The sequence below is a fragment of the Aulonocara stuartgranti genome (genome assembly GCF_965226115.1).
Source record: "Aulonocara stuartgranti genome assembly, chromosome: 15".
Taxonomy (NCBI): Eukaryota; Metazoa; Chordata; class Actinopteri; order Cichliformes; family Cichlidae; genus Aulonocara; species Aulonocara stuartgranti.
In genome coordinates this window covers 21292647-21311328 of record NC_138951.1, presented here as the reverse complement: position 1 = coordinate 21311328, position 18682 = coordinate 21292647, and the positions used below count along the sequence as shown (strand labels likewise).

Genomic DNA, 18682 nt, shown 5'->3' with positions numbered 1-18682 from the left:
GCTGGCTAGTTGCTAGGTAAAATCGGTCACTAAGAAGGCGCTAAACCAGAGACCTATTTGACATTGGTATGGTCTGCCAATTGGTCGCAGAATACATATTTTATCATAGCAATCAGTGGTTACTTGGGGCCACTGGCCACCAGCTAGAGACCAGGTCTGGGTGAATGGGGCTTTAGCGTTTGAGTTCACTTAGCAACTTCTAGCAGCTACTCATTAACTGACTTGGGAATACAAATTTTTCCCCTGCGACTGGTGGTTCACAACTGGCAAAGCATGAAACTGAGGCCTAACCTTTCTGAGTCTTACAATACTGAATTAGTTCATCACATTGAGAGAAATGAAAACAGTGGTGCTTATTTGAGTTTGAATCAGCAGATGAATATACATAGCATCCTTACCTCCCTTCTCACGTGTGTTTCCTGATGGGCTGTTGTTTGTGTTTCTCTCCTCCACCTCCCCACAGACCACTCACAGTCCAGAGTGTCAGGACGTCCTCGAGTTCATCAGGCAGTGGTGTGGCGGCCTGCCGGCGTCCGGATTCTCCTTCCACTGATAGAACGACCTGCAGCTCTGCCCTGTGCCTTTTCTTTTTATTACTCTGTTACACACTTTGAAACACCTGCTCTTCCTTCTATTCTTCCTCATCTTTTCTTTCCGCAAATTCAAACATTTCACAGGAAACCAACTCTTTTATTGTCCCCAGAACTTTATCATTTTTTTACTTTAAAAGTAGTTTCTAAGCCCAGAGGAGAATACACAATCCCTTCATTTCAGTTTAAACCAGTTCATGATTTTCTTCTTTAAAAGGCACCTTAAAAGTATAGTTAAACTGTTAAATGTTATGTGTTACATGTTATATGTTAAACCGTTGTATGTTAAACTGTAAATTGGTAACATGATAATAAAAGTACATATAAATGACTTTGAACCTTAACAGTTGACAATTTAAGAATTCAAGAAATATATTTAGTGCTTTTTTCTGATTCATTTTTCTGATTTCATTTCTCATTCATCAGCTAGCAGCCTGTTAGAAAATTGAAATGACTGAGAAATGTAGCACTTTGAGCCGATTTAGCAGTTTCTGCTCGTTTCTGGTCATTAGAGTAAGATACCAGGCTGACAAGAGTCAATAAGCATTTTTCTAACATTACTAGTCTTAGAATTTGACCACTGTCAGAGCAAAAGCACAAGATAAAAACTCGTAAGTATTTATTAGAATTCAGGTTCACATATTTCTGAAGCAACCTCAGAAAATCAGTAAGGAGCTCGAAAATGTTTCATAAAACAGCTAACAACAAAAAAAATAGACAGTGCTGAAAACACAGAAGAAAAAACAAAAACCTGTTCATATGCTCAGTGTGTGTTGGCCCCAACCACAAGCCCTTTGAATCCCTGAGCAAAAACACACAAAAAAGTGATTTCCTGAAGCAGCTCTTGTGCTGTAGTTTAAGTTAAAAATGAATAAACTTTGTTGGGGAATAATTTCAGCGGCGGATTAATCCTTGTTTGGTGCTCTACTGAGAGCGGTGCAGAATCAGAACAAACTCAACATCAGAGCTCTAAAGCACCAAGGAATCCGATGCATCGGGATGAAGTGATGCTGTTTGCTTTTGTTTTTTCCACGATGTTTCATTTTTGTTATTTATTTTATCCTCTGACTGGTCAGTTTATCCCAAGGTGCAGTCACCATGGAAACACATATCATCCATCTAGTTGTTTCTATGTATTTTCTCATCATCAGAAGGACTTTGTCTCAGGTTTCCATCTGTGAAGGCTTTCTCCTGCAGCAGATATTACAATACTTAATAACCTGACACTATAATGCTGTGGCGGCGGTTTAGGACTGTTTAATGTCTGCGGACTAAATTGAGTTATTTTCTCTGTGAATGTTTTTCAGAGGCCAGTAATGTTTGGCAAAGCTTTTACTGAGTGTTCAATATGGAATATACTTTGTTTAATAAAGTTGCAATATAAAAATGTTCAGTGGTTTTCTAAGCATTCATCATATCCTGCTTCATGCTTCTTTGTGACTGTAATGAGTGGACCCACATTCAGCTTTATGTTAAGCCATTAAGATGTAGATTTAGCAATTTTAGCATTTTAGAAAGATAAAAACAGCTCATCATCTGAAGCATAGTTGATGTTGATTTATTTAGATGTAAAAGCCACTGTGGTGGTGTGCAGAGGCAAAACTAGAAAATATATGTCATTGTCCAAAGCCTAACCAAGCTAACTAGCTTTAGCTGATAACTTGGTACTCCACCATCATCCAAATATGGATATTTTGACCGTATCTGAGCGCAATACTAAAGGCTTTAAAATACTAGTCCACAAACCAATAGGTCATTATCCTCTCTGTTGGAATCTAACAGGTATTATTTAGTAATATTGTTTCAGGTAGTATCTTTAATAGGCGTTTATCACTTGTGCCTATAACTGGGAACAGGGCCTCGGTGGAGGTACATGAGTTGGAGTATATGAGACTGTCGAGATCAGAGAAACTCAGCACCCCTGTGTCACAGTCCAAACAAACTCTGATCCTCTTGATCCTATTCCTCACTGAAAGAACAGAGACTGAATTTGATGGTGAGGATGCTTTGTATTTACCTTTACAAAACTCCATTGTCCATAACCCAGAGTGCGAGCCTAAATGTCCTTTCCTTTTGACTGACTGGTGCCACGCCCAGGATCCAGTGTGAATTGTGTCCAAGTTCAACTTCCCAGCTGTGAAGTCCTGAGTTAAATCCCTGAGAGCCGAGGGTGATGCAGAAGCTGTCAAATCTCTCCGGGTTGTTGGGACACTCTACTGTCCGTCCCCGTTTAACACCACTCAGATCTTCAGACAGGTTGAGTCTTGGGTGGGCAGTGTTTGGATCCAGAATCACAGGAGTATACGAGCTGGCCTCAGCCATCTTGTTCAAGATGTTGAAGGTCAGATTGCCCAGGTGTTTGGCCTGGTCCAGCAAAACTCCTAGAAGAAGCTCTGGATCACCCATCAGGGGCTGCTCCTGGACCTGTTCTGCTGTAGCCTTTGTTAGATTATTCTGTTATTATATGTTACCTTATATATGTAATCAAAGTAGTTGAATTAGAATACTGCTGTAGATCATATTATACCCTTTAATATAGAGTGTGTGAGCTGTATGTAGTTTAGTTCTCATTATACTTTTGAGTTAACAGAACATATTCACATATTAGTTCATTAGATAAATGTGCATCACTCTGTATCCTTGATCTGCTGGGAATGTGTTACACTGTTTTCTTGACATGCTTAATTGTTGAATCATGAAGAGAAGGTTGTAAGCAGGAGACTCTGTGTCTAAAGACAGGGGAGATAGACAGACCACATTCCACACCCCCACCTTACAGAAAGCAGAGAAACAACTGCCGAGGTCATAACTTAGGCGCTGTAACAGAGAAAAAATGTGATGTTTTGGCTTTTACGACTAGCTGGGGGCCACTAGAGAGTATAAAAAGCTGAGCAACCCGTCACCATTTTGAGACATGTGCCTGACCCTCTGGTAGCATCTCTCCCGTCCGGACGTTGTAATGCTCTGACTGTTGAATTGTATGGAAATAAATGATTGTTGATTGAGCATTTATACACCGAGTATTGTCCCTCCTTCAGCCCAAAGATTCAAAGAATTGGGAGATTTCAACACCTTGTAGTTGTTTAAGAAGAAGGTTTCTTCAGCTCTCAGCTCCTCCTCTGTTGCTCTGATAATTTGCGAAAGAGCTGCTATCTCTCTTCTCAGAACGTCCATCTTCTCCTTCAGCACCTCACGCTTCCACCTTTCTTCTGCACTCACAGCAGCAATCCTGGCCTTCTCTTCCTCTTCTAGAAACTTGTGAAGCTTCTTGAACTGATCACTCTCCAGTAAAAAGGCCTCACACAGATTCTTCAGTGCCAAGTTGCAAGGTGGGTGTTTCTTCCCAGATATGCGCTTACAAACAGGACACTCGAGTGCTTCTTTCCTTCTCCACCATCTCCGGAGGCAGACTTTACAGAAGCTGTGGCTACAGGAAAGAAGAACTGGATCTTTAAAGATATCACAGCACACAGGACAGTGGAGTTTGGCCTCTGATCCGGAGGCCATTTTCTCTCTGAGTGAAGCCAAAAACACAACGAGCAGGTTGCCAAAAGTGTTTCGCTTAATTCTATAGCAATACTTCCCGTCGTGATTTCACTCGGGCTGCAGTATTCCAGTTTGGCTCCCTGTACCACCACCCCGCTCAGGTGCAGGTTATGTCTGGTGCGTCTCCTTCCAGTGGAAACATAATAACTTGAGTGAGTCAGAGAATGGGAGGTGCTTTCTCAGTGGTTTTCCTCTAAATGCTCAGCTGTAATAAACCAGGGGTGTATTTCATTCCTCTGTGTTAGCGTAATTGGTTTGATGGATACTGCCATTTTCCTTCAGGGCACGCTGACTCATGCTGGCAGACTGATCTTGGATCTCTTTGCCAGTCAGAAACTAAATACATTAAGCTCAAGAGTGTGTTTTTAGTGTTTTAAAGGTTAACGCCACCAGTTACAGATCATGAGGAGTAGGAAAGGTTTTTTGAAACCAGGGGTTTGGTTTAGTTTAAGAATAAATAAAATATAATTTTATTTCTTTTAAATGCTCAGTGTAGCGCTATCCACTAACTATAATGCTAAATGCTAATTCTGTAGTACAAAATTTATATGTGCAGACATAGTTGGGAAATTTATTCAATTTTTAATTCCATTTTAATGCACTTCAGTTTAAAACCACAACAAAACCACAGCAAATGTAACCGTCAGATGGTCAGAATTTAGTGTGAACAGCATGAAAGCATGGATCCATCCTACCTACCTCGGATTAAAGGTTCAGGATGCTGGTGGTGGTGTGAGGATGTGTGGAATATTTTCTTGGGGCTTGTTACCAATAAAGCATTATTTAAATGTGACAGCTTATTGCCGTATGTTATTGCTGACCATGCCCATCCTTTTATAACCATAGTGTGAAGCAGGCCTACAGGACTGTGGTGCACTGACAGGAATAGTAAAATATTCATAGAAGTTGCACAAAAATTTGAAGACTACAGTTTTGAAAATACAACCGTGAGCATTTTATCCTGCACTTATTGCAATACATTATCAGCTAACTGTCAGGCTTAATTAGCAAGCTGTCTTCATATACCATATGGATGCACAGACACACATATCTGCTAATTAGCGCCAAGTAACAGTCTAATAAAGCACTCGAATTTCATTTTTTTATAAGCTTCTAAACATGTTTTTTGATGCTGTAAAGTTAACCATTTTAACACAGGAGTCTGTGGAGACTGCCTTATTTTTGGAGCCAACCTTAAGTGGCCGCTAGACAAATTGCAAGGAAGGCAACTGAGACTAAGAGAACAAAAACTAGAAACAGTGGCAACACAAAGAGTACTGAACAGAGACCACTGCAGTCAGACAGGGAGCAAAAAGAAACTGTGGAGTACATACAAACAGTTGAGCACCTGGATGATTGACACCAGTTGGGAAAGGTTCAGGGATTACAAAACAGACGAGGAAATGACAGAAACGGTGGCACATACTGTTGGTTTTAGACCTTCTCTTTTACTGCACTCTTCTTCTGAAGTTAGTTATTTCTTATATAAACACTCTTTTTCATAATTTTGAACATTGCAGCAGAAATATGAATTTCCTTATGTTTGAGCATGCACCAAGAAATCCCAAATCCAAGTGACTTCTTCAGCCTCAGTGTCTGCAGGTTTGCCCAACCTTACAAACAGTACACGTGTATAATGACTGAAACTAGCACCATTGATGAACAATGGGCTGTGAGGTCAGTTTTTTGATCATTAATATTCAAACTGTCATTACCATTGATCAACAACCACTGATCAATCACAATTGATCAATGAGTACCATTCACAGAGAGTAGGGGAATGGCTGCAATCACAGCATTTTAAGATGGTGAAAGATGTACCCTTAGGCCCCCTCCTCGATTCAGAGACGGTCTTCCCCTTTTCACGTAAATGGCCTCCCTGACCTCCCGCTCAAAAAAGCGTTCCTCCTGTCCAGGATCAGCAGAATCAACTTTCTGGGACTTCAAATTTAGGTTTCATGAGTTCCAGCTGAGTTCAGTCTGGAAATCCAAGCTTGGTGTTAAACCTTTAACAACAAACAAATAAATCCTAGCACAATATGCAAATACAGATGTACAGTATACAGATGTTTTTTTTTACCATGTTCATACCATAATTACCAAGCCCTTATATAGTGGGATGAAAAAGTTTGGGCAACCTTGTTAATACTCATTATTTTCCTGTATAAATCGTTGGTTGTTACAATAAAAAATGTCAGTTAAATATATCATATAGGAGACACACACAGTGATATTTGAGAAGTGAAATGAAGTTTATTGGATTTACAGAAAGTGTGCAATAATTGTTTAAACAAAATCACGCAGGTGCATAAATTTGGGCACCACAAAAAAATACGGTGAACGAAATCAATATTTAGTAGATCCGCCTTTTGCAGAAATTACAGACTCTAAGCGCTTCCTGTAGGTTCCAATGAGAGTCTGGATTGTGGTTGAAGGTATTTTGGACCATTCCTCTTTACAAAACATCTCTAGTTCATTCAGGTTTGATGGCTTCCGAGCATGGACAGCTTCAGCTTTGTCACTGATTCCTGGACATTGGTCTCCAGAATCTGCTGATGCTGAGCGGAATCCATGTGTCCCTCAACTTTGACAAGATTCCCAGTCCCTGCACTGGCCACACAGCCCCACAGCTGATGGAACCACCACCATATTTTACTGTAGGTAGCAGGTGTTTTTCTTGGAATGCTGTGTTCTTTTTCCTCCATGCATGACGCCCCTTGTTATGCCCAAATAACTCAATTTTAGTTTCATCAGTCCACAGCACCTTATTCCAGAATGAAGCTGGCTTGTCCAAATGTGCTTTGGCGGCTCTGTTTGTGCTGTGGGCGGAGAAAAGGCTTCCTCTGCATCACTCTCGCATACAGCATCTCCTTGTGTAAAGTGCGCCGAATGGTTGAACGATGCACAGCGACTCCATCTGCTGCAAGATGATGTTGTAAGTCTTTGGTGCTGGTCTGTGGTTTGAGATTTTGGTATCAATAAAATGACAACAGTGCCCAAATTTATGCACCTGCCTGATTTTGTTTAAACAATTATTGCAAACTTTCTGTAAATTCAAAAAACTTCATTTCACTTCTCAAATATCACTGTGTGTGTCTCCTATATGATATATTTAACTGACGATTTTTATTGTAACAACCAACGATTTATACAGGAAAATAATGGCTATTAACAAGGTTGCCCAAACTTTTGCATCCCACTGTACATTCAACACCTTATACACCTTATACATTCAACTATTATCAACTACAGTCAGTGACATTTCATTATGGGGAGTCTTGACTTAAACCAGCTGCTTGTCTCCCTCTTTTAAAGGATCTTTAGAGAGATCTTCGGCTCTTCAGGAAACAGGATTATTCTGGTTCGGCTTATTAGGATCACACTCGAGAAAGGGTTTTAACAATGAGTCCTGTGTTTCTCAGCCTCTTTTATTCGTTTTTATTGTGAGAAGACTGAAAAGCAGCTCAGAGCTGTAAAAGCAGAAAGATTTGTTCATCTTTCTGACGTTACGTTTCTGATTAGTTCTCTGGTTGGTGATTACAAAAACACCAGTTTGTTTCTGCTGTTCTCTGTAAACATTGTATAAATCAGTAGTTAGACCTCAACATGAGTCTTTAGTTTAATTTAGTTTAGTTCATACGCATGATACAATAAATATCAGCTCAAAACTGGAAAAAACAGTCTATTGCTAAGATTCTTTCACAAAGGTTTACTGTGAATATGTTAAAATCAGCTTTATGTGGTTTTGTGTGTTTGTGTGTGTGTGTAGGTGTGTGTGTTTTCTTTTTTAATGTAGCTCAAATCAACCTACTGAGCTCCATATTTTTTGTTTTGGAGTAGCTTTGGTTCAAACTTATTCATCCTTTACTGGGTCTTGGTATTTGGATTGGTACTTATAAATGTTTCTACTTTGAGCATTCAAAGTGCTTTATTCTACACACCATTAAGAGCTTTCTATTACTGCATGTTCACTCTATGATGGATGTACTGGGACCCATTTGGACTTCAGTATCTTGCCAAAGGACACTTGGACATGGATTGGAGGAGAAGAAGCGAGCCCTCAGTTCTTTTTAGCTCCTCTCCCTTTAAGACCACCTTCTTCACAAACACAAGATTTAGCCTGCAGGTGGGTGGGGCTTCTATGCTATATAACTAGCTAATATGACCATATTAGGGCGTCTCACTGTTCTCAAATAATAAAATAAAATCAACAGAGCATTTAGAGGAGTTTGAAGCCTGAGCTTTTGGCTCACAGGAAGTCCCTACATCATTATATGAAGATTTTGCCATTTAATATGGAGATCCACAACTAAAACTGTGTGACAGAAGTTAAGGTAGGTTCTCATTAAATATATAAAAAATGAAACAAAAAGAATAAAGACAAAAACAAGGTCATTTTTTAAATTGTATTTTATTGTTTAGCATCTTCATAAGACACTCTTGGGTATCATTATGTCCCTGAGAACATACAATAGACAAACAGCACGCACAGACACATAACACTGACTGCTTTGAGATTATTTAACCACAGTGCTTGAACAGTTGATCCGAGTATATAAATCTTGCAAAATTATACCGCAGCCAACAAATAAAACACGTCTATAGCAGAAAAGTGCAAAAGCTGTGAATAAGGGTGGAGGGAAACTGCATCACATTGATTTGGTTACTTTTATTTAATCAAATGCGAAAAAAAAAATACTGGGATAAAAAGAATTCAGCCAGAGGATAAACTATAATGCAATCGTGGTGTCTTTTTCTGCAGTGCGTGTACATTAATCATCTGTTTCATCTTTCAGCTGTCAAACCCAAGATCTAATATGTGCTCATATAACACTCACAATCCATGCGTCCGTATTTTCCCACGTACATGGCAGTTTCTGAAGAAGGAGAAGGTTTTGTTTGTTTGTTTGTTTGTTTGTTTTTTACAGATATTTTAGCTCATCTAAGAAAAGCCCAGAGTTAAGCAAATTTCCAGTATAAGTAAAGTAGCTGTATGGGACAGAAAAAAACAAAAACGTGGTTCTTTAAATAATTTAACAAGCTGAAATCAATTTATTTGCAAAATTCACAGTCTGAAGAAAATACATTAAGATGCACCAGAGTGATTAAATTCACTCTCTGTGCATGTTCAGAACAGCATACAGTAAATATCCAGTGTACGACCTCCGTTCCCAGCAGAGGAACTATACATCCTTGATCGATACACTCTGTGTTTGGGGACAATGCATTAGTAAGTGATAACTCGGGAGACTTCCTGTCCTGCTGCTATCCTTGTCTCTACCGTGAATCAGAAAATCTTCACCTACATCCATGTAATGTATTCTCTTATTTCACACAGAGCAAAAAGTGCTTATTGGACAGCAATAATTATACAAGCAAGCATTAATTATACTGGGAACAAAGCCTGGAGGTGCTGGGAGTCCGTTTTTTTGTGCTGAAGTCCAAAAATATCCTTTTTCTATGAAAGATTTTAAGCCTAAAAATCTCTTCCTATTTGCATTACTTGCAGTTGCTCTGCTGCTGTTTTCCATCCAATATCAGAAGGCTTTATCCTCTTGTATAGTATTTATTGGCCTTGTCTGCATGTCAGAACCATAACAAATGAGACCCATGTGAAACACAGTTACTTTAATCACAATCCTGCAGCACTGAAGCAAAGCATGCCAGGGTGGATTCATACAGGCTGACAGGAAATTAACAGGAAGCACAGGAACACCGTAGCTGCACTTGGTTCTTATTAATATTACATGCTACATGTTATAGACATGCATGTGAGTGAAGCATACATTATTAAAGCCTCCAGCAGACCCGCTTTGTCCATACTTTTAATTCCATTTCGAATTTTAATCTGTAAACACAGGGCATTAATTAGTGGTGGGTATTAACCCGGCCGCTCACACCCTTTTCCATTTTTTTCAAATCAGTGCTTCCAATCTCATTTAAATCTAATCTCATTTTAGAACATAATTAATCAGATCTTTCAGTGAGGACATTAACTAGACCTGCATGTCAGACAGCTTTCAAAGTCTCAAAGACTACAAATTATAGTGGATTTCTTAGGATTTAGGAGGCTGATGTAAGCGAGACGCAACAGAGCAGCGATGGTAATGAAAGCAGAATGAACTGATGTGTTCTGCTGATGTTAACGAGACATTTTAAGTGTTTATCTCGCGTCTTTCAGCGTTATCTCGTTCATTTAATTAGTTTTTGAGGATTTTTCCTTTACCTGAAGTTGAGGATAGAAATGATCTGGTTGGATTTAGGCCTTTGTAAATAAAACTACTGACTAGTTTGATCTTGAAGTTCATTATTAGTGAGCATTTAATTGGGCACAATCTCTGGACCAATCTCTGTATATACTGATTCTTTGAATGCTCACTGGTGGTTGGCATTCAGTTACAAAATATTAGTCCCTTCCTGCAGCTCCCCATGGTTGAAATGGTCCTAATTCTGCCAGCCAGTAGAAATAAATGTCATTTCTCAGTCTAAACTGGGCCAAATCTGCACATATAATACTACTCCAAATTTGGCACATGTGAGTATGCTGATATTTAACCCCAATTGGCACAACTCAGCTAGCTACAAATATGACTTTTGAAAACAGTTGCAATATGTGGCATTAGACACTTACAAGAGCCTGGAAATGATAGCACTTTATGATAAACTGTATTTAATCATTTAATTTGATAGGAAAATCAATTAATATTACTCTCTACTTATTTCTACTCCAGTTTCTCTGATTTCCAATTGAGATTAAAGGCAAAAAGCACTTATTTCAAATCTTTTGATTCAGGTTTCGGAGAACAAAAGCAGAACCGTAGACCTATCCATCCACCCCAACCTCCTCCTAATACTGGTGCTATAATACTACACACAGACTAAATATAAGCTCATGTAATTCAGACACTAGAAGGCGCTGTCATAGTTAACTCTTAAATATGGATAGGGTTGTAACGGCATGAAAGAAAAATATGAGGACAATCTTATATCTAATAATTTTTAATAAAAAATAATAAAGGAACAAAAAAGTCATTTATATATATATATATATATATATATATATATATATATATATATATATATATATATATATATATATATATATATATATATGTGTGTGCACTAGTGGTCCGTGGTGGTACTGCAGCGTCTTACCCAGTCTACCGTCAAGACAGCCATGTTAGAGAAACTGGAAACTGGAAATGCATCTTTACATCTTTGCATGACATGAACAGTCAAATAAGTGTTTGTAATGGCTGATATTTGGTTGCTCTCTTGGCATTCACCGCGTGCCTTAATTGTATGGACATTTAAATCAAGGTCCGCTGTGAACACGAGGAGTGACAACCCATATTTCTCTTATTCCCCTTTGTTCTCATCTGACTCACAACATCGTGATTTTGTACAGTTTTCATACATTTATTGCTTTTTTTTCAATGCAGCTGTGGTCTTGTGCACCTCGCTTTAACGTTTCCAGTGAGTCCATTTTTACCACTGTTTTTCTTTTCTTTTTTTCCCCAGCACTGCTCTGTCCTACTAGAGCTTTCTCTGTCCAGCTTGACTGAATCACTTCCACTTTATTCCCGTCCTTATCTGTCTCAGTAGTTTTTCTGCAACAGCAGCACTCCAGAAAATAAAATTGCTGCCAAGTTATCAAGCGCTGAGGGGGTTCCTCTTTAATGTATTTCTATAAACAGATAAACAAATTTCAATATATTGAGCTTGTAAATCTCCCATGACACTCAGTGGGCTATAAATGTATTAAATATCAATATAGTGAACGCTTTATTGTCACCGTTGGGTTATATTGACTATGACTGCACTGATTATTTATCATGCCTCCGCATGCTGCTAAAACTGCCTTACAAATTGAATACAGCTGATCAAATTACACTGACAGCAACATTTATGATGATATTGGTGCTGATTGTACTAGATATTGTGAATGCAATCTATTGACAGCGTTATAATACATTATTGTTAAAGCAAAAGAGTGGTTCGTTACAATAACGGCAAGGTTTTTTTACTCAGCTCTGCTCCTCTGCAGTGCTTTGTCTCCTCCTGCAGTCCACACACAGAGAGGCAGCTCAGGAGGACCCTGTAGTGGTCCATGCATAGGCGTAAATGTGACTGTGTGTGCATATCTTTCTTTTCCCTGAGATGTAAATGGGTGCAGTGTTAGAAGTGGTTCAGTGACAATCAGTTTATCCGCTGTGTATATGGACAGTTTGCAGATTTTAGCCCTGTGACTAAAAATTATGTCAAAATCCATCCAAATCATTTGAATATTAATCGCTTCAATCTCCTCCTTTGGCTTCTAGCATACTTGAAATAATGTCATCTCTACTGGTATTGTCATTTCATTGGCTTAATTTGGCAGAAGTTCCACAAAAAGTGTCATCTGAAGGATTTCTGGTGGCCTGAAAAAAAAAAAAAGATTAACATTTGTTCAATGTAAAAAGATTTTTTTTTTACATCATGTGACCTCCCTCTGTTTTTTTTCTTCACCCTGTTTTTGCTTTTTAGTTGCGCTGCATGCAACAGTAATGCATCTTCAGCTGCATTAAACGCAGACATGGTGCTCACTGAAATTGATTGACCGCATGGAGCAAGTGTAAAAATCTCTGCAAATTGATTTTCATACCCCCGGATGAGTGGAAACCAATAATGGCTTACTGGAAGACTGGAGGGGAAAATGCATTTGGAAGAGGCCAAAAAATAAAAAATAAAAAATCTAAAATAATACAGTATATGTGTAAAAAGTATTGCAGAGATGTGCAGTTTTAAATCATTAAAAACACGGCAGCACTGCGGACCATTAAAGCATCATCCTCCATTATCTGGCAGCAGCAGCCATAATGTACGTTCTTATACAGCACTGCATTAGTGACACAGCTGCAGGGGAGGAAGCTGCTGCTGCAATTTTACTTCTCATCCCACATGAGTACACCATCCTGTCAGCTAAACAGAAAAAAAGAGGAGGGGGGCAGGGGGGCATCAGGACATGTAGCCTCTTCTTTTGATTTGTGCAGATGAAAAGCAGCAGCATCAGCATCATCTGTGCTGCTCAGCGGCTCTCCGGCAGAGAGGAGGACCCATCTGCAGCCTCATTAACCGCTGAAATGCTAATGACCCAGATAGCTCATGTAGGCTAAAACTGCAGAGAGGAGGGAGGGGGTGGATGGTTGCCTTTGTGGGGGTCGGGCGTGTGTGCGTGCGTGTGTGTGTGTGTGTGTGTGCTAGAGCTTATATTGAACATTTTTAACCAATACACGACTGCAGGCACCGAATAAGTCAAATTACAGTCTGTAAAAACTGGTCTAACAGACAGTAAAACACAATAAAGATTTCCGTTTTTGCGTTTTTCCAATTATAACATCAAATTTACCAGAAAACACCACGGCCTGCCAGAGTTAAATATTACATCTGGTGCAGTATTTGTGGATGGATTTGGGCGTGAATGCAGAATTTGGCTCTTTTTTTCGCAACAGAAACAGAAAAAAAGAGAAGTTCCGCAGAGCACGACAGCACACTGCGGCGTTCGCAGGAGCAAAACGCAGATGAAAGGGTTTTTAAACACACACACACACACACACACACACACACACACACACACACACACACACACACACACACACACACACACACACAACGCCTATAATACCTTAGCTTTAAAACGAACAAATGTGCTGTAAAAGTGTGTAACACCGAACAACAACAATACCTTTCAGCGGCAGGGTGCAGGATAAATGGCGCAGGTATCTATTTCTTTTGCCATTACAGAGCACGTTCTTATTGTTTGATGTTTAAAAATAAATAAATAAAAAGGCAGCCCAGACCTCCATTAAACACACCGACTCTTGAGGCTCTGTGTGCCCGGTGAGAGAACGATGTAAACCGGCTTTATTTGCAGCTTGGTCCGCGGTCCTCTTCTCTGGAGGTCCTCCCAGGGATGGGATGCTGAGGATGCGGAGGAAGCGGAGGGATGTTGCGAGGGATGCGGAGGTCGGACCGTCCTTCTTCTGCACACGAGCTGAATAGGCGGTATTTCTCTCTCTCTCTTTCTCTTTCCAGAGAACACTCTTTAAAGTACAAATAGTCCAGACCCATAAAGAGTACAAGAGTCAAGCAAATATCCCGAACCCATCAAAATCAGGTTTTGTGCGTGCTGGGTGCAGTCCGTGTAGCTGTACGGCAGGATGGAGGGAGAGAAGTTGGGCGCAGTCAGATGGAGAGAGGATAGGGGAGGGGGTGGTCCTCTGAAAGAGAGGGAGTCAGATGAAGCCGGGTTTTTACATCCTCAGTTTCAGCTTCCAGCTCCGTCCTCCCTCCGCTTTTCATCCGCCCCGTCCTCCTCTAAGAAAGGAGGGAGGGGGGAGTGAAAGCATCTGCCTCACCAAACACACCGAGTGAAACAAGCCCCACTCCATCTGACCATAAACTGTCATTAATTTAATTCAAATGGCTTCAAGGAACAATGCAGCTAGCCTCTGTGCTAGTATACGGACACCCAAAGCTACATTTTAAATGATGATGTAATTCCCAAACCAGGCGCATTCATCAGCCTCTGCTCTCGTGTTTTCAGGCTTGCTGTGAGAATTTATAAACTCGTCTACAGAGATTTGCTTATTGTACTTGAAATAAGCAATGACGACGGGTTGCATGGAGTTCAACAAAGGTGCAGGATGAAGCAACCAAACCGGATATAGCTTAGAAAAATGAAAAGGTGCCACGCTGAATGTGTAAAGTGCTCACCACAAAGCCATACCACAAAGTGTAGTCTTGTAATAAATAAATAAATAAAAGTGCTTTGTGATTATCATGTAGAATAATGGGAAATAAAGCCGTAATAATTTAGTTTATTTTGTTTTATTTGTTAAATTAGTTAGTAAAGGCTTTTATTTTTACATTTTCAGAATCAGAATCAGAATACTGATTAATTATAGGATTAATACATTCATATTAGAGGAGATATGTTGACATCATGGTTGGGTATGTAATTAACATCATATTTACCAAACCATTCAAGAAATAGGTTGACATTTATAATTATATACCTGTTTGATGACGAGATTTTTGGTAGAATTTTGAATGGCCTCCCAGCTGAGATGCACAATAATAAGGTGATTGTAGAGTTGCTGGATACAATTTTCTCATTTTTGGTGCTCAAATTTTCTTTAGAGGCTACATAAACACCATTATTCACAAATGTTCAGAATTTCCCCCTTTATTCTTCCCTTTTCTGAGTATAAATAAAAGATACTGAGCATCTCCATTCTGTGGCTCCAGCCTAAAGTGATTGGAACAACAGGGATAAAAAACCAAACCAAAAAAGTTAAATTAGATGACAGGCTCTTTATGGATGAGAAAGCAGTTTAATTGGGTTTGCATTAAACAGATAAAGTATTGATTTTTGTCTCTGTGGTTGAGTTTTGTCAGTGCTGCCATCATGAAGACTGGCACAACTTTTTTTCCCCCTTTATGTTCAAACAAATTCAGCCACGATCCCTGCCTCAAAAAGTCAGACAGGGCAAAGTTCGAGTACGAATGGGCCCCTGCCTTCTTTGCCCCCACCTGAACCACTCAATATATCTACTAACTTTAGCTGAAATGCAGCACATTATTTTCACTCAGAGTTGCACCAGGTGACATTTCATTTAATGTGCTCCAATCAGTAGATGTTCAGAAATGTTTGGAGAAATGCTGCATTGCTTGGTTCTAATATAAAGAAGCCAAGGGATGGAAAGAGTTAACAGAGAAGTGTACATTTAGAAAAGTCTTCTTCTCCAGTGAAAACTAAAACTGTGCACCTGCCATCTGAATTATTGATGATTCCCACCTTCATACACGAACAATGAGACACCGAAATTAACATTTTTTCCAGCATTAGCAGCGTTCCTCCTGGGTTCTTCCATATGGCTCATCATCTGTCCTCTTTCCATCCATCCCCCCACCACCACCTAGTGTACTGGGAACCAGTTGACTGATGGAGGCTGTTCGGTGCTCATTTGACTGCACCATTATAGCTGCCGACTATGAAATAATCATCATCTTCCATCTCACGGAGCCTGATTTTCTTCAAGAAATCCCTACAACCTTATTTGAACCATCTGAGTAACACACAAATCGTTTTCTTGAACATTTTTTTGTTTTAATTCATTGTGTAATGTTTGTGATCATTTAATATTTACTTTTCATTTCTTGTCAGGGCTGAAGTGTTCACAGCTTACATTAAACTGTTCTGCTATTTGGATTTTTATTAAAATGTCAAATATTTACAGTTTACTTTCATAATTCAAACCATTATACCCGTGTGGTGTTTAACTCCCTGTAATTACAATTTTCATTGTTTATCTTTCATATTCTGCTTTCATTTTTCAAGGTATGGAATAAAACGTATCCATTTTAATATTGTGTGCATGTTCGTTTTAATGGCTGTATTTTTCTAATGTTTTGGCGCCCCTGTCACATTGTTTCTTTAGTGTAAAATGGTTACAAAACTCAGCTGGAGCTCTTTTAGGGCAAGCTTTTAATTAAAACCAGTGAAGTTCAATCCCGTGACCACTGCCAGTAACCAATAAGTGCCCCCTCTGCTTTCTTTCCATGCCGTGTCCACTTTCTGCACCGTCTTTTCTTCTTAGGCCAGCAGTGACAAAAGCTGCCTCTGCCTTACTGATCAGCAGTTTTTCTTCTTATAATGGTGACGACATGATGGGAAATAATATCATATTAGCAGTAAAAGTGTAAGATCCACAGTCTTTGAAATGTTCAATATATAATGAGTACACCACTCATGGATGCTCCGTCCTCCTCTGAGGACCACTGCGTCACCAAACACACAGGGTGAAATGAGCCCCCTTCCACCTCAACATAAACTGTTAATTTAATCCAGATAGTTTTAACTAACAATACAATTAGCTTTTGTGTCCTAAAGGATGTGGACACCCAAAGCTACGTTTTATGTGGCTCTATGATGATGTAGTCCCCAAACCAGGCCTGTTAATCAGCCTCTGGCTTCTGCAGAAATGCGCTACCATTCATGCTCAGGAGGTGCAGCACTGGGCAATAAAGACGGTTTTCGTGGAGTTCTTCAAAGGTGGAGGGTGAAACACGTCACACAGGATCTAGCTTTGTAAAGAAAGGACCCTTTTCCCCAAAGCATTGGCACAAAGTTCAGAGTGCTGTCTTACTGTACGTTATATCTACATATTAATGTATGTTGTAATTTAACTGGCATGAAAAAACTGTCCCTGAATAGCTGAGAAAAACTTTACTGCCTCAGGTGCTTTGTGATTATAACATCGAACAAAAGTGTTCTACTGACTACTTTCTGACCCTCCTGAGTACACCACTGGGGTTTGTGTAGTTGTATATACTTTTGTAATAGTGTGAACACTTATGCTCACAAAACAGTGAGAAAAGTATTAAAATGCATAATTTGAGACAGAGCTTAATTCGTATTTGACAAATGTACAAATGAGATGCTGTTGTTTAAAGGGCAGTTAATGTTGACATAGTCTGTCTGCAAAAAGCTTTGGCGGGTTTAAAGAAGCCTTTACAGTCTATAACTAAAAACCCTGACTTATGACAGATTGCCTTTAGATATGAGACAGTGTCAGACATTAGTTTTGTAAAAGTCATTTTTAAAGTCTTCTAGTCTACTGTAGACATAAATCTACATTATGAACAGCTTCAGGTAAATTTCAGGGTCATGGTATTTATGTAGATGTATTAAATAAGTCATATTTGATCATGTGTCTCTTAGTTTTCTAAACCATTTGTCCACCATGGCGATGAAGGGGACCTGAGGTCTATCCCATCTGTCCCACAAGAGGGGTACCTGCCATAGGGTGCTACTGCCCCTCACCTAAAAGTCTAGGGAGGACAAACCACAAGTCTTAGAATCAGCTTGCTGAATGAGCAACAAAGCATTTATTTAATTAATGTACAGTATTAAAGTTAGCTAGAAAAAATATACAGAACCAAACAGACATCAGGGTCTCCAAGGCCAAAACAACAGCAAAAAAACAAGTTTAGACACAACGTTAGAGATGCAAGGCTGAGACGTTTTGGAGACAAGGCATTGTGGATATATTTGCCAAAGGAAGTTGATTATGAAGCTTCCAGGAAGGAGGAAAACCACAGGGGAGATTGACGGATGTAGTGAAGGAGGACATGCAGAGAATTGGTGTGACAGAGGAGGAGGTAGGAACAGGGTGAGATGGACTGAGATGATCAGCTGTAGTGACTAAAGGAAACAGCTGAAAGAAGAAGAAAAAGATCTTTGAAACCCACAGGGAACTCAAACTCCAAACAGACTAAGTAACATTGCTTTTAATGGTGTGAAAGACAAATGTTTCTTTCGACAGTTTGGTGTTGATGAGTTCAAACTGACACAGAGGTTTAGGTAAAATGACAGATGGCCAGTTTAACTGAGTGGAATCAGTAAATAACAGCTAACAGCTCAGTGTGGAGGCTGTCTCAATGCATTTGTTTTTACTTAAGCCACTTATTGTATTATATTTGAACTTTTATTTAAAAAATCT

At 39.4% G+C, this 18682-nt stretch overlaps 1 protein-coding gene and 1 pseudogene across 2 annotated transcripts in view; one reads left to right on the top strand and one right to left on the bottom strand.

The window, feature by feature from the left end:
- The window catches only part of ift172 (intraflagellar transport 172), a 54774-nt gene extending 52795 nt beyond the window's left edge, over positions 1–1979 (top strand). The window contains exon 48 of the mRNA XM_082505812.1: positions 464–1979. Coding sequence (XP_082361938.1) covers positions 464–553 — 90 coding nt within the window. The 3' untranslated portion in view covers positions 554–1979. The remainder of the gene's footprint in view (positions 1–463) is intronic.
- An 87-nt stretch (positions 1980–2066) lies between these two features.
- Positions 2067–4238, bottom strand: LOC309689417 (nuclear factor 7, ovary-like; annotated as a pseudogene). The gene is made up of 2 exons: positions 3663–4238; positions 2067–3029 (listed from the first exon to the last, which is right to left on the bottom strand). The product of its transcript is annotated as a nuclear factor 7, ovary-like (transcript).
- Positions 4239–18682: the final 14444 nt, after the last annotated feature.